The sequence below is a fragment of the Macaca fascicularis genome, chromosome 19 (assembly GCF_037993035.2).
Source record: "Macaca fascicularis isolate 582-1 chromosome 19, T2T-MFA8v1.1".
Lineage (NCBI taxonomy): Eukaryota > Metazoa > Chordata > Mammalia > Primates > Cercopithecidae > Macaca > Macaca fascicularis.
In genome coordinates, this window is record NC_088393.1 from 65,563,491 (window position 1) to 65,583,598 (window position 20,108).

Below are 20,108 nucleotides of genomic sequence, written 5' to 3' on the forward strand. Positions count from 1 at the left end.
GGCTAATTTTTGTATTTTTAGTAGAGATGGGGTTTCACCATGTTGGCCCACCTGGTCTCAAACTCCTGACCTCAAGTGATCCACCCACCTTGGCCTCCCAAAGTGCTGGGATTACAGGTGTGAGCCACCACGCCCAGCCTCAGAATCAATTACAGGTGTGGTGGCTCACAGCTCAGGCCTGTAATCCCAGCATTTTGGGAGGCCAAGGCAGGCAGATCACTTGAGGCCAGGAGTTTGAGACAAACCTGGTAACATGGCGAAACCCCATCTTTTCCAAAAATACAAAAAAACAGCCGGGCATGGTGGCTCACGCATGTAATCCCAGCTACGTGGGAGGTTGAGGTGGGAGAATCGCTTGAACCTGGGAGGTGGAGGTTGCAATCAGCCAACATCATGCCACTGCACTCCAACTTGGTCGACAGAGTCTTAAACAAACAAAAAAAGCAAGCAGCAACTCAAATATCCATAAATGGATGAATGAATGAATGAATGAATGAATGAATATACAATGACATATCATGGCAGACTATACTTCTCAGCAATATAAAACAAATGAACTAATAGGTCTACATTGATATCAAAATAAGCATGATGCAGGACGCCACCCAGGAATTATAAGAGGAAACACTTTATTACATCAGTCAGAAAATTCCAGAAAATGGAAAGTACTCTATTATAAAGCAGAGTAAATCAATGGTTGTCTGGAGAGCAGAGAGAAAAACTTTATAAAGCCTCCATGTAAATACAAAGGCGATAGATTAAATTCATTATTGTGACTCTGATGATGATTTCATGGGATTATAAGAAAATTCAAGCCAGGAGCAGTGGCTCACGCCTGTAATTGCAGAACTTTGGGAGGCCAAGGCGGGCAGATCACAAGGTCAGGAGATCGAGAACATCCTGGCTAAGAGGGTGAAACCCTGTCTCTACTAAAAATACAAAAAATTAGCCGGGCGTGGTGGCAGGTGCCTGTAGTCCCACCTACTTGGGAGGCTGATGCAGAATGGCATGAACCCAGGAGGCGGAGCTTCCAGTGAGCTGCGATCACGCCACTGTACTCCAGCCTGGGCGATGGAGTGAGACTCTGTCTCCAAAAAAAAAAAAAAAAGAAAATTCAAGACTTACCCTACAGCTCAAATATGCATACTTTATTGGACATCATTTATATCTTTATTTTAGACAGAGACAGGGTCTCTGTCACCCAGGCTAGACTGCAGTGTTGCGATCTCGGCTCACTGCAACCTCTGCCTCCCAGGTTCAAGCAATCTTCCTACGACAGTTATCCTGTGAGTTATGAAGCCAGACTTCTGGAAATATCCTGTATTTGTCACACTAGTAAGGCATTCAGTGTTAACTGTAATCCTGAAGGAATACAGAGGTGTGGCTATAAAACTGCCCGAATTTATTTTACTTATAAGGACTCTTCTCTAGTGTGAACTCTCCAATGTCCAAGGAGAGCAGACCTTCGGGTAAACATTTTCCACATTTGCTACAATCACAGGATCTTACTCAGGTGTGTGCTCTCCTGTATTTACTGAGACTGGACTTACTGCACTCATAAGGCCTTTCTTTTGTGAACTCTCTGATGATGACGAAGTGAAGAGATTTGCCTAAATTTTTTTTCACATTCACTACACCCGTAAGGCTTTTCTCCAGTGTGAACTCTCCTGTGTTTAGTGAGACTGGAGCTTTCAGCAAAAGATTTCCCACATTCACTGCACTCATAAGGCTTCTGACCAGTGTGAACTCTCTTATGAACACGAAATGTAGAGCTGTGGGTAAATGACTTCCCACAATCACTGCATTCATATGGCCTTTCTCCAGTGTGAACTCTCTGGTGTGCAATGAGGTGGTACTTGTGCCTAAAAAATTTCCGACAAACCTCACATTCATACGGCTTCTCTCCAGTGTGAATTCTCTGGTGAACGAGGAGGTGGGACTTACTGTTAAATAATTTCCCACATATCCCACATGTATAAGGTTTTTCTCTAGCATGAACTCCTTGATGATTACTGAAGCTATTGTATTTGCTAAAGGATTTCCCATATTCACACCACACATAACATTCTTCTCTAGGGAGCAGTCTCTGGTGCTGACTGAGTATATGTTTGGTGCTAAAATGTTTCATGCATCCTCCACAGCTGTAATGAGTCTTTCCCCCATGAAAGGGAGACACACACTCAGTTTTTCTGTTTGACTTCTCCCCAGTGTGAGTGGCCTCTTTCTGGAGTAATCCTGACCTGCGCAAAAAGTCTTTCCCACTCTGACTGAAGACAGATGACTCCTCTGACACATGGAACTTACACCTCTTCACAAACGATGCTTCCTTAACACTGCCTCTGTAGGGTTTCTCTCCAATGTACTCATTGTGGTGTTGATGAAAGTTTCCACTGTCATACAATTTGTTCCCCCAGGCCTCACAGCTGTGCAGTTTCTGCTTGGGATGTGTTCCCTGATGATCTCCCATGTGCAGAATGTCTCCTAAGATAGGGCCGCACATCTCACAGGGGTGGACCTTCTTGAGAGACACACCTGCCATAGGAATCCTGATCTGAGTCTCTCTTTGTATATATATACTCTGCTTAGAAGGTCCCTCCTCATCTTCCACTCCACACCAACAACCTGAAAGCAAGAAAATGCTGGTGAAGTGCATGTTAACTCTGCTGGGAAGGCACAGACCACCCACAAGTGTATCTGACAAACTGAGGAATTACTCCAAGGAAATACTTGGAGGAACAGAACGTTGGCTTCAGGTAGAACATGGTGCTATTTATTATTACTGGACTCTAAAGGTCACAGAATGTAGGAGGCCTCATGACGTAAAGGACACAACCAGGTATGTAACACAGGGAGTAAAGGCAGGGTCTACAATTCCTGCATCTGCAAACCACTCATCTGCAGAACTTTACGTCCTCATGACATGTGAGTGCTATAGAGAGGGATTTGTCCAGGCCAAGGAAAACAGGAGCACAACACAGCAGCTACTGCTTGAGGACAGTTTAACAAAGTGTACCATTTGCTAACACAAAACCTGTATGCTAATACTGGAAACCACTGCAGATGAAGATGTGAGTAAAATTAAGATGTGGGGTCCAGAGACATGAAGATTATTTGGGGGACTAAATATCAGACTACAAGCTCATGTACAAAGCATTAAAAAAAAAAAAAAGGGTACAACTGACAATTCTGATGCTCTTAACAATGGGGAAGAGACCAGGAGCAGTGGCTCACAGCTGTAATCCCAACGTAGGAAGATCACCTGAGCCTAGAAATCCAAGACCAGCCTGGGAAATATGGTGAGACCCCATCACTACAGAAATTATTTTTAAAATGGTCAAGTGTGGTGACTCATGCCTGTAATCCCAGCACTTTGGGAGTCTAAGGCAAAGGGATTGCTCAAGTTCAGGAGATTGAGACCATCCCGGGCAACACAGCAAAACCTCCTCTCTGCAAACATAGCCAGGTGTGATGGCGTGCACCTGTAGTCCCACCTACTTAGGAGACTGAGGCTGGAGGATCACTTGAGCCCAGGAGGTTGAGGCTGCAGTGAGCTATATTCACACCACTGCACTCCAGGTAACAGCAAGTGACAGTGTGAGAACCTGTCTCAAAAAAGAAAAGAAAAGAGAGGAGAGGAGAGGGAAGAGGGAAGAAAAGGGCCGGGCACCGTGGGTCACACCTGTAATCCCAGCACTTTGGGAGGCCAAGGTGGGCAGATCACCTGAGGTCAGGAGTTCAAGACCAGCCTGACCAACATGTAGAAACCCTGTCTCTACTAAAAATACAAAATATTACCTGGGCATGGTGGCACATGACTATAATCCCAGGTACTCAAGCAGGAGAATCGCCTGAGCCTGGGAGACAGAGGTTGCAGTGAGCCGAGATGGCACCATTGCACTCCAGTCTGGACCACAAGAGTGAAACTCTGTCTCAAAAAAAAAAAAAGAATGGAGAAGGCCAGTAATGGATCATGGATCCATTGGCGCAATGGATCATGCCTGTAATCCCAGCACTGTGGGAGGCTGAGGCGGGCGGATCATGAGGTCAGGAGTTTGAGACCAGCCTGGCCAATATGGTGAAACTCCGTATCTACTAAAAATACAAAAATTAGCCAGGCATGGTGGCACACGCCTGCAGTCCCAGCTACCCGGGAGGCTGAGGCAGAAGAATTGCTTGAACCCAGGAGGCGGAGGTTGCAGTGAGCCAAGATCACACCACTGCACTCCACCCTGGGCAACAAAGTGAGACTCTGTCTCAAAAAAAAAATAATTAGCTGGGCATAGTGGCATGCACCTGTATTCCCAGCTTCTCAGGAGGCTGAGGCAGGAGAATTGCTTCAGCCCGGGGGGGCAGAGGTTGCAGTGAGCCGAGATCAAGCTACTTCACTTCAGCCTGGGCAACAGACCAAGATCCTGTCTCAAAAAACAAAACCAAAAACAAGAATGAAGGAGAAAAGATGATACAGAAATCACATGTGCCTACTTGTCTGGACCCAAAAATACTACTGAACTAGAATAGGTTTCTGGCATGATTTGAATAAAACTCTGACATCATGCCCCACTGTTCTAGGATGCTATTCTGCAGGGACTCACAACCCGTAATGCTGAGGTGGGATTCATTTGCATCTTCTGACCACAGAAGATGATCCCACCACCAAGATAACCAAGTACAAGAGAAATACATGATGTAAGAACAAAGGGAAAGAAAGAACACAGAAACAGCCAACACTGGCTTAGAACAGCTCAGCACATGACAGCAGACAAGAAACTAAATATTACAAAATTTCTGTTTTTTTGAGACAGAGTCTTGCTCTGTTGCTCAGGCTGGAGCACAGTGGCACAATCTTGGCTCACTGCAACCTCTGCCTCCCGGGTTCAAGCAATCCTCCCACTTTAGCCTCCCAAATAGCCAGGATTACAAGCGTGCACCACCATGCCTGGCTAATTTTTATATTTTCAGTAGAGACAGGGTTTCACCATGTCGGCCAGGCTGTTCTCAAACTCCTGGCCTCAAGTAATCCACCTGTCTTGGCTTCCCCGAGTGCGGAAATTATAGGCATGAGCCACCGCACCAGACCTACGAAGAGAATTTCTAAGGAGGGTATTTCAAGAACACTCTATAGTCTATGTAGGCAGTGACAATGTCAATGAAGACAATTCCTGGCACAGGGAGGCATGAAGAAATAGCAGGTAGAGGAATGAATGAGATCCTGAACCTGAAATCTGGATGAAATCATACAAACATCCACAGGACAAACAAGATAGCCTGCATTAAGATGCCTGTAAGACTTTTGACTCTGAATTCTTCCCTGGGAGCCTACAGCTCCCTGGGAGCTCACTAGCAGGTATTGGGGCTGCTCCAAGAATGGAGAGGGCAGTATGCATACCTCAGTCCTACCAACCAAGAAATTACCCACAGAACTGAAGTAGGAAGCTGTGTCCATGCTCCTGACATGAGAAAGTCTTGCCAATAGAAAAAGAGGGGGAAAGACGGAGACTAGCTCAGGTCACAGGGGTGAGTGTGGGCAACTTACCCAGGGAGGATATAAGTGCCAGGTTCTCCAGCATCACATCACGGTACAGGCATCTCTGAGCCTCACTAAGGAGATTCCATTCCTCCTGGGTAAAGTTCACAGCCACGTCTTCAAAAGTCACTGTGCCCTGTTATGACGTTGACAGATGAAACTACAAACAGCCCCTATGCTGAGGTATCACAATCCCTCTCTCCCACACATCTACTCTCACACATCTTCTCAAGGTCCTTAAATCATAGGAGAAACTAGTCCCACTGGTCATGGGGTACAGCCACCACCAACAATAATTAGGTGAACAAATAGGTATTTATGTGTTGGCTGTGACATAAAGTTCACCCCCTCCTGACAGGCACTTCCCCTAGAATGGCCGAGGTCATGGAGAGCCCAATGTGGCACCTTCAGCACAGCAGAGATACCCTCTCTGAAAGCACATTCTTTAGACTTCCCAGGTACATATCCATGTCCATCCCCAGCTGACTGCCACACACCACTGGCCTCTCTAGCCTTTAAACAACTTGAAGTATTAATGCCCTCCTTTTTCTTCTACTAGTGTGGGTGGAAATCTCCCACTAGAGTTATATTGTAAAGGGGCAAAATAAATGACAACTGATACTCGATGGATGCCATTAACAGCAGTTTAAAAATAAAATATATTCACAAACTGGTAAGAGGGACACCACTCACCACAGAGGGGTTTCACTGTGGATAAGAGAGAGTAACCAGGAATTGTATAATGCAAGCTTTCTAAGATGAAAAGGGTGTAAACCTAATTCCCTCAGAAGGATGCCACTGGCTTCTTAAAATAACTCTGGTTATAGAAATGGAATTGAAACACACTACAAAGTATAATAATCAGGAACTCTACCTGGTCACACTGATGGAAAGATTTCTTAGGCTACATTACTTAAGATAATAGAGGACTGGGCGTGGTGGCTTACATCTGTAATCCCACCACTTTGGGAGGCCCAGGCGGGCTGATCATGAGGTCAGGAGTTTGAGACCAGCCTGACCAACATGGCAAAATCCCATCTCTACTAAAAATACAAAAAAATTAGCTGGGCATGGTGGCGGGTGCCTGTAATTCCAGCTACTTGGGAAGCTGAACCAGGAGAATTGCTTGAACCTGGGAGGCAGAGGTTGCAGTGAACCGAGATTGTGCCACTGCACTCCAGCTTGGGTGACACAGCAAGACTCCGTCTCAAAAAAAAAAAAGACAGTAGAGTGGGAAAGAAATTTGCACTCAGGGCCGGGCGCGGTGGCCCAAGCCTGTAATCCCAGCACTTTGGGAGGCCGAGACGGGCGGATCACGAGGTCAGGAGATCAAGACCATCCTGGCTAACACGGTGAAACCCCGTCTCTACTAAAAAATACAAAAAACTAGCCGGGCGAGGTGGTGGGCGCCTGTAGTCCCAGCTACTCGGGAGGCTGAGGCAGGAGAATTGTGCGAACCCGGGAGGCGGAGCTTGCAGTGAGCGGAGATCTGGCTACTGCACTCCAGCCTGGGCGACAGAGCGAGACTCCGTCTCAAAAAAAAAAAAAAAAAAAAAGAAATTTGCACTGAGGTCATTTGAGGACATACCAATATCGCCAGATATCCAAGTGGCAAATCACACTGGGCCTTCATTTTTGGGCTCACATGACATCATGGCTGACACCATCCAGACTATGCTTGGCCAACTCAAACAGGATCCAGTATCACCACAGAATTCCATTTCTATTGGATCCTAAAAGAAGTGGTAGTCTCAAATGATTCTATGAAGGCCTCCTTGCACGGCTCCATAGCGACGCAGAACTATGCATGACTTCAGATATTGGTGGCGCTATTCCACTTCTGTGCCACATTTGCTGACCCCTCAGCAATTATGACCTTCCTGTTTTCACCTAACACCATTTAAAGCCAAGCCCCACTGGTCGTCCATACCAGGCCGAGTGACTGTCACAGATGAGCATATTTCCTCCTCACCATATACTCCATGGTGAATGAAACTCCCCAGGCACCAACATAGTTATGTCACAATCTTGGCAAGTGCATACAATGGGAAATAAGCACCAACTGCAGTCTAAGTGTCACCTTCCCTCAATTACTCCTATACTTCTGAATGCATATCATGTCTATTATCTCCATGGAAGTCCATGTCCCCTGACAAAGTATGCTGTCAGATACAGCTTACCTTCTTTGTCACTTATCTCCTTGTTCTGTGTTTATGAACGACAATAATGTCAGCTAGGGATCCAAGCAAGGAATCCAGTCCTCAGTCTCTAATTACTGCTTCCTGGCCCGCTAAAAGATTTACCACATTAATCTGAAGTGTGCCCTCCTAAACGTGACCCTTGGCTAACTCACCTTAGTCTACACGTTCATTTCTATATATTGCATGGCCCCAATATCAGTTCGTTTCCAGATATCCCAACCTATGTGGACATTACTGACTTGTTGCCTCTACTTAGTGGTCTCTGAATCATCTCAGATTCTTTTTTTTTTTTTTTTTTTTTTTTTTTTGAGACGGAGTCTCGCGCTGTCACCCAGGCTGGAGTGCAGTGGCCGGATCTCAGCTCACTGCAAGCTCCGCCTCCCGGGTTCACGCCATTCTCCTGCCTCAGCCTCCCGAGTAGCTGGGACTACAGGCGCCTGCCACCTCGCCTGGCTAGTTTTCTGTATTTTTTAGTAGAGACGGGGTTTCACCAGGTTAGCCAGGATGGTCTCGATCTCCTGACCTCGTGATCCGCCCGTCTCAGCCTCCCAAAGTGCTGGGATTACAGGCTTGAGCCACCGCGCCCGGCCATCTCAGATTCTTAACAACCCTCCTTATAACCCCAGTGAATGTTATGCCTACTGTCAATTTGCTCATCTCAGCTGATACAGCCTCTATCAGTACAGCTGCTAAGACCAAAAACTATGGGGTCATACCTGAAACCTCTCTTTCACACATTTACCATCATATTAAAATCTAGCTTCCCGTTTGCAAAATGTGAATAGTGAATCCAGCCACATCTTCTTAGCCATGAATTGTTCATTAACCCTCACCTGGATTATGGAATTAGCCTCAACTCCACATTCTGTTCTCCAGTGTGGAGCCAAACAGAACTTTAGTAACATCAACTCCCCGCTCTCATCAGTCTTACCTCTAAGGATTTTGCTTCCTGGCACAAAATACAGGGTTAACCTTCTAAGTGTATTTACACAGGTTCACTGGAATGGGAATACCTCCATACAACGTGTCATGGAGTTAGGACCTTGGCCTTCGGGTTTCTACAAGGTTCCCAGATCAAATGTCTGAAAAAACACCACTTAAGAGTCCCAGGGCCGGCCGGGCGCGGTGGCTCAAGGCCGGGCGCGGTGGCTCAAGCCTGTAATCCCAGCACTTTGGGAGGCCGAGACGGGCGGATCACGAGGTCAGGAGATCGAGACCATCCTGGCTAACACGGTGAAACCCCGTCTCTACTAAAAAATACAGAAAACTAGCCCGGCGCGGTGGCGGGCGCCTGTAGTCCCAACTACTCGGGAGGCTGAGGCAGGAGAATGGCGTGAACCCGGGAGGCGGAGCTTGCAGTGAGCTGAGATCTGGCCACTGCACTCCAGCCTGGGGGACAGAGCGAGACTCCGTCTCAAAAAAAAAAAAAAAAAAAAAAAAAAAAAAGAGTCCCAGGGCCAGGTGTGCTGGCTCAGGCCTGTAAGCTCAGCACTTTGGGTGGCCAAGGTGGGTGGATCGCTTGATCCCATAAGTTTGAGGCCAGCCTGGACAACACAGAGAAACACCGCCTCTACTTAAAAATAAATAAAATATAAAAATAAAAATTTAGCCGGGCATGGTACTGCACGTCTGCAGCCCCAGCTACTCAGGAGGCTGAACCAGGGAAGTCGAAGCTGCAGTGGGCAGAGATCGCGCCACTGCACTCCAGCCTGGGCGACAGAGTGAGAACCTGTCTCAAAAAAGTTTTAAAAATTAATTTATTTACTTATTTATTTTTTGAGACAGAGTCTCCCACTGTCGCCTAGGCTGGAGTGCTGTGGGGTGATCTCGGCTCACTGCAAGCTCCGCCTCCCGGGTTCACGCAATTCTCCTGCCTCAGCCTCCCCAGTAGCTGGGACTACAGGCGCGCACCACCACGCCCGGCTAATTTTTTGTATTTTTAGTAGAGACGGGGTTTCACCGTGTTAGCCAGGATAGTCTCCATCTCCTGACCTCGTGATCTGCCCGCCTCGGCCTCCCAAAGTGCTGGGATTACAGGCGTGAGCCACCGCGCCCGGCCATATTAAGGTAAATTTTAAAAAGACCCAGGCCACCACAAGCTAGAGAACATGTGGATAGAAGTCAGGACCAGTGAGGGAGTAGAACACCCTACACTTTCTTTCTTTCTTTAGTTTTTTTGAGACGGAGTTTCGCTCTGGTTGCCCAGGCTGGAGTGCAATGGCGCGATCTTGGCTCACGGAAACCTACGTCTCCCAGGTTCAAGCGAGTCTCCTGCCTCAGCGTCCCAAGTAGCTGGGATTACAGGCATGCGCCACCACGCCTGGCTAATTTTGTATTTTTAGTAGAGACGGAGTTTCTTCATGGTTGGTCAGGCTAGTCTCTAACTCCCAACCTCAGGTGATCCGCCCGCCTAGGCTACCCAAAGTGCTGAGATTACAGGAGTGAGCCACCGCACCCGGCCACCCTCCACTTTCTTGTATGCGTTCCTTAAACGCTTCTACAGCCATAAGGACCTGAGGGGAGAGGCTGACTTTACAGGACTGTGTCCCTGATAGGATCTGGTAAGCTCAGGCCTCCCTGAACGCTTTTGTGTGCATGGAGCCAGGTGACCTTGGACTGTTGTCTGACCTGCGTGTCTCAGCACAAAATGTGATCTACAAGGATTCGGTCTCAAAGGGCCCCAACGTCATCCTCTCTCTACTCTGTTCTTTATTTGGCCTTGGGGAACTTTAAAAGCCCGGACTTTGATCCAGTCCCTTCTTTCTTGGAAATTCTCCATATTTCTAGTGTCCTCGCAATGATTTCACAGCCCCCAGCCTCTTTGCTTTTCCAGGAGTTCCGCCTCACAGGTTGTTCCCTACAGGCGCCTGTGGACCCCAGGTTCCATCCTCCCGGATCCGTCCATCTCCAGGCCATTGCCCTCGCCCCTCCCTGTACCTGTCGTTCTCCCCACCGCATCCCACCGGTGTCTGAAACAGGGATCCCTTCCGAGAGTGTCTCAGTGTCCCGACGCCAGGTCCGGGTTGCAGAGCCGTGAGCAGATGCCGCTCCCTCGCTGCTTTAGGACTTGTGTGACTACGAGGTGACCGGAGAGCACGGAAGGCGTCACAATTACCTGAACCGGGAACCTCAGAGCGGGGGCCGCCATGGGACCACGTGGGGTAAGCTGGGTTGAGAGCCGCGGGCGCCCTAAAGAGTTGCAGAGTTAAGTCTGTGCAGAGAGAAGAACGACTCTGGACCTTCTGGATCCATTCACCACAACGGTCCCTCCACAGCGATCCCAGGCCTCTCATTCCACAAACACACCTAAAGCCAATCGAAATGGCCGCTACTAAAGGGCGCCGGGAGTCCCGCCTCTACCGTACATGCGCATACGGAAGCGCCTTCAATCTGAGCTCTCACTGGCTCTGCCGTGCTGTCATTTGACGCAGAGCTTTCTGGGTACTGTAGTTTCCCAGGTTCCAACATGGTAAAAAGAGCGATCCCCTGCGGCTCTTCGGAAGGGAAAGCCCAGCTCCATCTCCTGGGCTCTCAGGGAGGAGTCCTGACCCCGCACAGTGGCGCGCGCTTATAATCCCAAATTTTGGGAGGCTGAGGTGGCAGGAATGATTGAGCCCAGGTGGTCCAGGCTGCACTGAGCTATACCTGCACCTCTGCACTCCAGCCTGGGCAACAGACCCTGTCTCAAAAGAAAAGTTAATTAAGCATTTGTGCTGTTAAAGGAGAAGACCGCCCCCATACTGTTTTATGCCCAATTTCTGCCTCCAAAGAAAGAAGTAAAAACTAAAAGGCAGAAATGAAATCCACAGGCAGACAGCCTGGCGCCACACCCTGGGTCTGGTTAAAGATCAACCCCTGAACTAACCGGTTATGTTATCTATAGATTCCAGACACTGTATGGAAAAGTGTTGTGAAAATCCCTGTCCTGTTCTGTTCAGTTCTGATTACCAGTGTGTGCAGTCCCCAGTCACATACCCCCTGCTTGCTCAATCGATCACGACCCTCTCACGCGGACCCCTTTAGAGTTATAAGCCCTTAAAAGGGACAGGGATTGCTCACTTGGGGAGCTTGGTTGTTGGAGACGTGAGTCTTGCCATAGCTCCCGGCTGAATAAAACCCTTCCCTCTTTAACTCAGCGTCTGACGGGTTTTGTCTGCGGCTTGTCCTGCTACATTTCTTGGTTGCTTGACCAGGAAGCAAGGTGATTAACGGATGGTGGAGGCAGCCCCTTAGGAAGCTGAGTCCTGCCCTTTGGAGCATCCCTACAGGGGACTCTGGCCAAGCTTGAGGGACGCGGATCCTGGGAGCGATCCCAGGTAGGTAGTTGCCCGGGTGGAACACCTTGCCAGAGCAGTGCGTGGCAGGCCCCCATGGAGGATCAACGCAGTGGCTGAACATTGGGAAGGAACTGGCACTTGGAGTCTGGACATCTGAAACTCCGTCTCAATCAATCAATCATACAGGAAGCATTGTCAGATATAAAATAGTGTTTGACTTCTTTAGTCTAAAAACTAATAAAAATAGGTCTTAAGGAAATTCCTCAGTAGAAAGTCACCAAGAACTATAAAGTCCACTGCTGATGTCCGTCCTCACATTTAAAACAAAAGGTCAATTTCTTAGAAATTATATACTTGGTTTATCTTCCACTTTACTTTCCCTCAAAACTAAAAGTCTTTTAGCGCAGGTACCACCCCCTAGAATTTCCAGTAAACCAGCACCAGCCTGAAGATCAAAGGTGGGAAGAAGGTGGAAAAGGTGGAAAGGTTTCTCATCAAAAGGTGGAAAGAAGAAAAACTCGAGCCAGACTAGGAAGGACCCTACCTTGTGCTGTTAACCACCAAGACTGCTGTTTGTAGAGTGGAAAAGGAATGGACTCATCATACCCAAGTCAAAGCTCCATGCCCTCTGGACTCGTGGGCCACAGTCCCAGGGGAAAACCTTACCAAACTAAAGCTAAGAAAAATTTAACGCTTTCATCTATTCTATTACTCTTTCTTCTTTCCTCGCTCTATTGCTGACCATCTAGTTATTAACCTAACCAAATCAATTTCACCTCAAACTATTGCATTTAATGCTTGCCTTGTTATACCCTTGGGGACTTGCCAAGTCAAAGACAGCTCTCTACTTCAGAAAAGTACTTCTGTCCCTCCTGACTCTCCTCAGACTGGGCATTAGTAAACTAGGACCATTTAATCCAGGTAGATTTCAATAAAGACCCCAGTGTCAACCAGGAGTCTTGCCCCCAGTGGAGAGCTTTTATGCCATAGTTGGTCAAACGTTCTGTGGACCACTAAAGAGCAAGGATGGATGGCCCCAACTGGTTTTTGTAATTTCCTAAAATCATACATTCATTTTACTAGAGGATCATAAAAGTTAAAGACTTAAAACAAACTTTGGCAATTAAAACAGGATACCAAGATGCAAATGCCTGGTTGGAATGGATCAAATATTCCATCCACATGTTAAACAAAAGCAATTGTTATGCTTGTGCACATGGTAGGCCAGAGGCCCAGATTGTCCCCTTTCCACTAAGGTGGTCCTCCAGTCAACCAGGTGTGGGCTGCATGGTAGCTTTTTTCCAGGATTCTACAGCCTGGAGTAATAAGTCGTGCCATGTTCTCTCTGCTATATCCCAAAGTCTGGCACCCTACGGGTCAGCCCCCAAGGGCCATCCAGCTTCCATCGCCCAATGCTAAGTTCACTTCGTGTCTCTCACGACAGGGAGGAAACTTAGCGTTCCTTGGAGACCTGAAGGGATGCAGTGAACATAAGAATTTTCAAAGCCGAGCGCGGTGGCTCAGGCCTGTAATCCCAGCACTTTGGGAGGCCAAGACGGGCGGATCACAATGTCAGGAGATCGAGACCATCCTGGCTAACAGGGTGAAACCCCGTCTCTACTAAAAAATACAAAAAAACTAGCGGGGCGAGGTGGTGGGCACCTGTCGTCCCAGCTACTTGGGAGGCTGAGGCAGGAGAATGGCATAAACCCGGGAGGCAGAGCTGCAGTGGGCTGAGATTCGACCACTGCACTCCAGCCTGGGCAACAGAGCGAGACTCTGTCTCTAAAAAAAAAAAAAAAAAGAATTTTCAAGAGCTCATCAATCAGTCAGCCCTTGTTCATCCCCAAACGGATGTGTGGTGGTATTGTGGTGGACCTTTACTGGACACTCTGCTGAATAACTGGAGTGGCACTTGTACTTGGTCCAATTGGCTATCCCTTCCACCCTGGCATTTCATCAACCAGAGGGAGGAAAAATAAGACATCGTAAAGCGAAAGAAGCTGCTGACCAACACCCACCCCCCTTCTCTCTATCTCTTTTACTCAATAAATATGAAGGGTGCTAAAAGCTCAGGGCCCTTGTTCACTAGAAGCAAGGAGCCCCCGACCCCTTTTTCCAAATACACACTTTTGTCTTTTTTTTATTCCTGCATTCATCCCCCTTTGTTAAGTCCAGCAAGGTCCGTGGCAACTTTGGGCCTTATATAGCTGTGTGTTTCTGTTAGGATAGCCACAGTCAGCTGTCACCACAAAGCTCCCTCCTGCATCCTGGACTGGACAAATGAGGATATCTGTTCTACATCTTACTTGTGAGCAGACAATACTTTATTTAAATTATGCTGCAATTTGGGGCAATCCTGATTCACAAGGAAATAAACTTTCAGGATGAAATAACACTTATAAGGCTGAGGCAGGCAGATCACAAAGTCAGGGGTTCAAGACCAGCCGGGCCAACATGGTGAAACCACCTCTTTTCTAAAGATACAATAAAATTATCTCGACGTGGTAGTGGGCACCTGTAGCCCCAGCTACTTAGGAACCTGAGGCAGGAGAATAGCTTGAACATGGAAGGCAAAAGTTGCAGTGAGCCGAGATCGCACCATTGCACTCTAGCCTGGGCGACAGAGCAAGACTCCATCGCAAAAAAAAAAATAGTAATAACGTTTATGGTAATAAGTACATAGACAATCAAATTTAGGTAGTTGGAATTCAAACCTCCCCAAGCTGTATGCCCAATAGAAAATAAATGCCCAGATGAGCAATTAACATTTCAAATAGTCTTAATTACAGTCGTAAATGAATCCATTCTCCCTTTGTCGCCTGCAATGGAGTGCAGTGGCGCCATCTCTGCTCACTGAAAGCTCCGCCTCCAAGGCTCACGCCATTCTCCTGCCTCAGCCTCCTGAGTAGCTGGGACTGCAGGCACCTGCCACCATGATGGCTAATTTTTTTTTTTTTTTTGTATTTTTACTAGAGACGGGGTTTCACCGTGTTAGCCAGGATGGTCTCGATCTCCTGACCTCGTGATCCGCCCACCTCGGCCTCCCAAAGTGCTGAGATTACAGGCCTGAGCCACGGCGCCCGGCCGGTTTTATACATTTTAGGGAGATATCAGACATCAGTGAATATATGTAAGAAGTACATTGGTTCTGACCAGAAAGGCGGGGACAAGTAGGTGAGAGACAAATAGTTGCATTCTTTTTTTTTTTTTTTTTTTTGAGACGGGAGTCTCGATCTGTCGCCCAGGCTAGAGTGCAGTAGTGGGATCTGGACTCCCTGCAACCTCCCCCTCCCAGGTTGACTCCATTCTCCTGCCAAGTAGCTGAGACTACAGGCGTCTGCCACTACGCCCGGCTGATTTTTTGTGTTTTTGTTAGAGACGGGGTTTCACCATGTTAGCCAGGATGGTCTCCATCTCCTGACCTCGTGATCCGCCTGCCTCGGCCTCCCAAAGTGCTGGGATTACAGGCGTGAGCTACTGCCTCCCGCCAATTCTTTTTAGTTTCTGATAAGCCTTTCCAAAGGAGGCAATGAGAATATGCATCTATCTCAGTGAGGAGAGGGATGACTTTGAATAGAATGGGAGGCAAGTTTGCCCTGAGCAGTTCCCAGATTGACTTTTCCCTTTGGTTTAGTAATTTTTGAGGCCACAAGATTTTCCTTTCACAGATTCTATGAGCAGGAGAGTTGTTTTTTGTAGGAATCACAGAGATTCAACTTTGAACTCCTGCTTTAGGGGAGCACATCTCTCACTTTCTTGATTTGCCTTAGGGACTCTAATGCTTCTGAGGGCCTTCAGAAACGTTATAACACAATAACGTTTATCAGCCTCTGCTTCCAGTGTAGGTATTTTACGACTGAATGAATGTTTCAAATGGTGAGGTAATTTGGATTTTTAGCCTTTGGGAGAATTCTAAATAATAGTTTTAGCTTGAGCTTCCTATTATTTCGCTTGAGCTCCCCGAAATCTGAAATAGTATTTTTCCAATTCTTGAGTGATTAGTTACAGACACTAGTCTCCAGGAATCTCAGTTACGGTTTCTAAGGCTAGGTGAGGCCCGTCCTCTGCCCCGGAAGGGCGCGCTTTTAAGGAAAGCCCCTGACCTGACGGCGGGCTTTTCCCGCAAATGCGCCTCTGGGTAGCGCTCTCTTTACTGCCTTGGAACTTGCTGAACTACAATACCCAGAAAGCTCTGCGTTGAAGGACAGTGCGTCAGAGCCAATGAGGGCTCGGAAGGGAGGCATTTCCGTGTGTGCACCTAACGTAGGGCCGGTACTTCCGGGGTCCTTCAGTAGCGGCCAAGTTGATCCGCGATGCGCGTGTTTGTCCAGTGAGTGGCCCGGGTCTGCTAGGTGGGGCCGCGGTGACTGAACCCCGAAGGTGGAGAGGAATCATCCTCGGTGCCCAGAGGCCGCTCTGCAGTCCTGTGGCGGCTCCCACTGCTCCTAGGCCGTGCTTCCCCAAGTAGTCCGATGGCAGCGGCTGTGCCGAGGCGCCAAACTCAGGTAATTGTGGCGCCTTCTGTGCCCTCAGGTCACCTCATCGTCACCCAGGTCCTAAACCAGCGAGGGAGCGGCTCCTGCTCACGGGTCTGTAGCCGGTACCTGGCGTAGGGACACTGAGGCGCTCGCAGGAGGGGTCCCGGTGTAACCGTCCAGTGGGTTCACCTTGCCAGCTGCCTACACAGAGCCGGTTTATGAAGACTGGGGAATGGCAGTGGAGAAATAGTAATTCACGCAGAGCCGTCTGGCTGTTCGGGAGACAGGAGTTTTATTATTATTCAAATCAGTCTCCCCAAGCATTCCGGGATCAGAGTTTTCAAAATTAATTTGGCGGGTAGTGGCTTGGAAAGTGGGGAGTGCTGATCGGTCAGGTTGGAGATGGATTCATAGGGGGTTGAAGTGAGTTTTTTCATGCTGTTTTCTGTTCTGGGTGGGATGGGAGAACTGATTGACCCAGATTACCGGTCTGTGTCTTGTCAACTGATCCATCCAGTGCAGAATCTGCAAAATACCTCAAGCACTGATCTTAGCTTTTACAGTAGGATGTTATCTTCAGGAGCAACTTGGGAAGGTTCAGACTCTTGGAGCCAGAAGCTGCATGACCCCTAAATGGGGTCATGCTTTTTTTTTTTTTTTTTTTTTTTTTTTTGAGAGGGAGCCTCCCTCTGTCGCCCAGGCTGGAGTGCAGTGTCGCGATCTCGGCTCACTGCAAGCTCCGCCTCCCAGGTTCACTTCATTCTCCTGCCTCAGCCTCCCCAGTAGCTGGGACTACAGGCGTCTGCCACCACACCCGGCTAATTTTGCGTAGTTTTAGTAGAGACGGGGTTTCACCGTGTTAGCCAGGATGGTCTCCATTTTCTGACCTCGTGATCCGCCCGCCTCGGCCTCCCAAAGTGCTGGGATTACAGGCCTGAGCCACCGTACCTGGCAGACAGATAGGTTTTCTTTTTTTTTTTTTTTTTTTTTTTTTTGAGGCGGAGTCTCGCTCTGTCGCCCAGGCTGGAGTGCAGTGGCGCGATCTCGGCTCACTGCAAGCTCCGCCTCCCGGGTTCCCGCCATTCTCCTGCCTCAGCCTCCCGAGTAGCTGGGACTACAGGCGCCGCCACCACGCCCGGCTAATTTTTTTTTTGTATTTTTAGTGGAGACGGGGTTTCATTGTGTTAGCCAGGATGGTCTCGATCTCCTGACCTCGTGATCCGCCCGTCTCGGCCTCCCAAAGTGCTGGGATTACAGGCTTGAGCCACCGCGCCCGGCCGACAGATAGGTTTTCTAATGTTGATGATAAGGACATGAAAGAGGAATCGGGCATGAGCCCAAAGGCTTTTGATCTTTGCAGTTGTAACCATGGACGCTGTGTCAGCTAAGATGAAGTTGGTATTGACATAATATTCACTGTGGATATCAAGAGGGTTGTTTGACCATATGAAGAATCTGAGGCCAATAAGTGGTGGCATCAAAGGGATAACTAGACATACAGGATGGGGTGTCTGGGAGGGTGTTGATACTGGAGATGTCCGATATATGAAAGCTAATGGGTGAACTACGGTAAATTAGTTATGGGTCCCACTTAGGAGGACATGCTTCCGATTATGGTGGTAAATCTTTTCAGGGGCCAGGAAGGTGTGATTACAGGCTGAGGAGTGGATCTCTTACGTCCCCGAGGGATGTTATTGGGCTTCCTAAACACCTGAGAGGGTGTGAGTGACCATCATGGCAGGACGTGTCAGACGGTAGAGTTTGGAAGGGGACATAGACATCCAAGGAGAGAACAGACAAGAGATAGATGTATGCAGAAGCATAGTAATAATTCAGGGAAGATGACATTTAGGACACATTGGTGCCAAAGTTGTAACTATTTATCACTGTCTGGACTCACAAACGTTTTTAGAGGACTTTGGGAGTGCCTGGGGAGTTTCATTCAGCCTGGTGCATATGGGCAGTGAAAAATATGCTCATCTGTGATAGTAGATTTGGTTTGGTTCACAAATCCAGGGGCTGGGCTTTAAACGGCATTAGGTGGACAGAGGAGGGTTGCTACAGCTGAGGTCTCAGCTTGTGCAGCACAGAAGTGGGATAGGGCCGTGGATATCTGAAGCCACATGTGGTTCTGTGTGGCTATGGAGTCACTCAGGGAGACATTCACAGGATGATTTGGGATTACCACTACTCTTGGATACCGTGGAAATTCTGTGTTAATATTGGATCCTATTTGTATTTGTCAAGCATACTCTAGATATTTATCCACATTTTGGTATAAGGCCAGAATTGAAGGCCCAATATGATGTGTCACTTTGACACCTTGTGACAGTGGGACAACCTTAAAAGGTGTGAGTACAAATCTCATTCCCACTTTGCTCTCTTGGATAATGTATCCTAGCCTAACTACCCTTTTTTATCAAGGCGATGAGGCAGGGTTCCTGTGGGGGAAAGAAAGAGAGAGATCAGACTGTTACTGTGTCTATGTAGAAAAAGGAAGACATAAGAAACTCCATTTAGATCTGTACTAAGAAAAATTCTTCTGCCTTGAGATGCTGTTAATCTGTAACCCTAACCCCAACCCTGTGCTCGCAGAAATGTGCTGTATTGAATTTAGGGCTGTGCAGGATGTGCCTTGGTAAAAATGTGTTTGCAGGCAGTATGCTTGGTAAAAGTCATCGCCATTCTCCAGTCTCAAGTACCCAGGGACACAATGCACTGTGGAAGGCCGCAGGGACATCTGCCCAAGAAAGCCTAGGTATTGTCCAAGGTTTCCCCCCACTGAGACAGTCTGAGATATGACTTCATGGGAAGGGAAACATCTTACTATCCCCCAGCCCGACACCCATAAAGGGTCTGTGCTGAGGAGGATTAGTGAAAGAGGAATGCAGGGGCCTTTGAAAACAGTATGCTGAGAATAGATAGGGCTCAAGGACAGTATCTCCAATTGAACTTTTAATGAACTCCCGTAGGCGCCAAGAAGGCGGGCAGATAAGGAAGAGCATAGAAACAAAGAACTGAGTAGAAGGTTACATCTGGGAAAAGAAAGTTTGTTTTGCATTGCATTCTTTCTGCTGATGTGGGGTTTATGGAGTATAAATAAAGTGAGGCGGAGGCTCTGAGCGCGGCCGCCATGTTCTCTGTGTGTCTTTGTCTTTTGTGTGTTCTTTCATTCTCCACCACCCCCGGCACGGACCCCAACAAGGAAGGCCTCTTTGCAGTTGAGATAAGAGGAAGGCATGTGTCTCCTGCTCATCCCTGGGAATGGAATGTCTCGGTGTAAAACCCACTCGTATATTCTATTTATGGAGATAGGAGAAAGCCACCTTATGGCTGGAGGTGAGACATGCTGGCAGCAGTACTGCTGTTTACTACACTGAGATGTTTGTGTAAAGTCAGACATAAATCTGGCCTACGTACACATCCAGACACAGCACCTGTCCTTAAACTTATTTATGACACACAGTCCTTTGCTCACGTTTTCCTGCTGACCCTCTCCCCACCATTACCCTATAGTCCTGACACATCCCTCTCGCCGATATAGTAGAGCTAGTGATCGTGATCAATAAATACCGAGGGAACTCAGAGACCAGTTCCGGTGCATGTCCTCACTTCCTGAGCGCCA

General features: G+C 48.0%; 2 protein-coding genes across 9 annotated transcripts in view; one reads left to right on the forward strand and one right to left on the reverse strand.

The window, feature by feature from the left end:
• ZNF586 (zinc finger protein 586) overlaps positions 1 to 20,108 on the forward strand; it is a 78,675-nt gene that overhangs the window by 28,336 nt on the left and 30,231 nt on the right. For 2 of the 4 annotated variants that reach the window (XM_005590554.4, XM_005590557.4), the window contains exon 1: positions 16,296 to 16,510. The exons of the other annotated variants lie outside the window; for them this stretch is intronic. In XM_005590554.4, the coding sequence (XP_005590611.3) occupies positions 16,478 to 16,510 (33 nt within the window). In that variant the 5' untranslated portion in view covers positions 16,296 to 16,477. Of the gene's footprint in view, positions 1 to 16,295; positions 16,511 to 20,108 lie in introns of those variants that run through there. 4 annotated transcript variants of the gene reach the window in all.
• On the reverse strand, positions 613 to 11,033 carry ZNF552 (zinc finger protein 552). 5 transcript variants are annotated; one of them, XM_005590552.4, is made up of 3 exons: positions 10,841 to 11,033; positions 5,534 to 5,660; positions 613 to 2,622 (listed from the first exon to the last, which is right to left on the reverse strand). In XM_005590552.4, the coding sequence occupies exons 1-3, from the start codon at positions 10,871 to 10,873 to the stop codon at positions 1,556 to 1,558; spliced, it is 1,227 nt and encodes a 408-aa protein (XP_005590609.3). In that variant the 5' UTR covers positions 10,874 to 11,033; the 3' UTR covers positions 613 to 1,555. The 5 variants fall into 5 exon arrangements, with proteins under 5 accessions (XP_005590609.3, XP_015296485.3, XP_015296484.3 ...); XM_015440999.3 differs by having other exon boundaries at positions 10,663 to 11,033; XM_015440998.4 differs by lacking the exon at positions 10,841 to 11,033 and adding an exon at positions 7,113 to 7,305.

Excerpts from the sequence above, each read along its gene's own strand:
- ZNF552 (XM_074024977.1), bottom strand. The coding sequence starts at position 11,018 with ATGAGAGGCCTGGGATCGCTGTGGAGGGACCGTTGTGGTGAATGGATC. Across the intron at positions 2,623-10,840 it reads CTCTGAGGTTCCCGGTTCAG|GTTGTTGGTGTGGAGTGGAA; the intron begins GTAATTGTGACG and ends TCTTGCTTTCAG.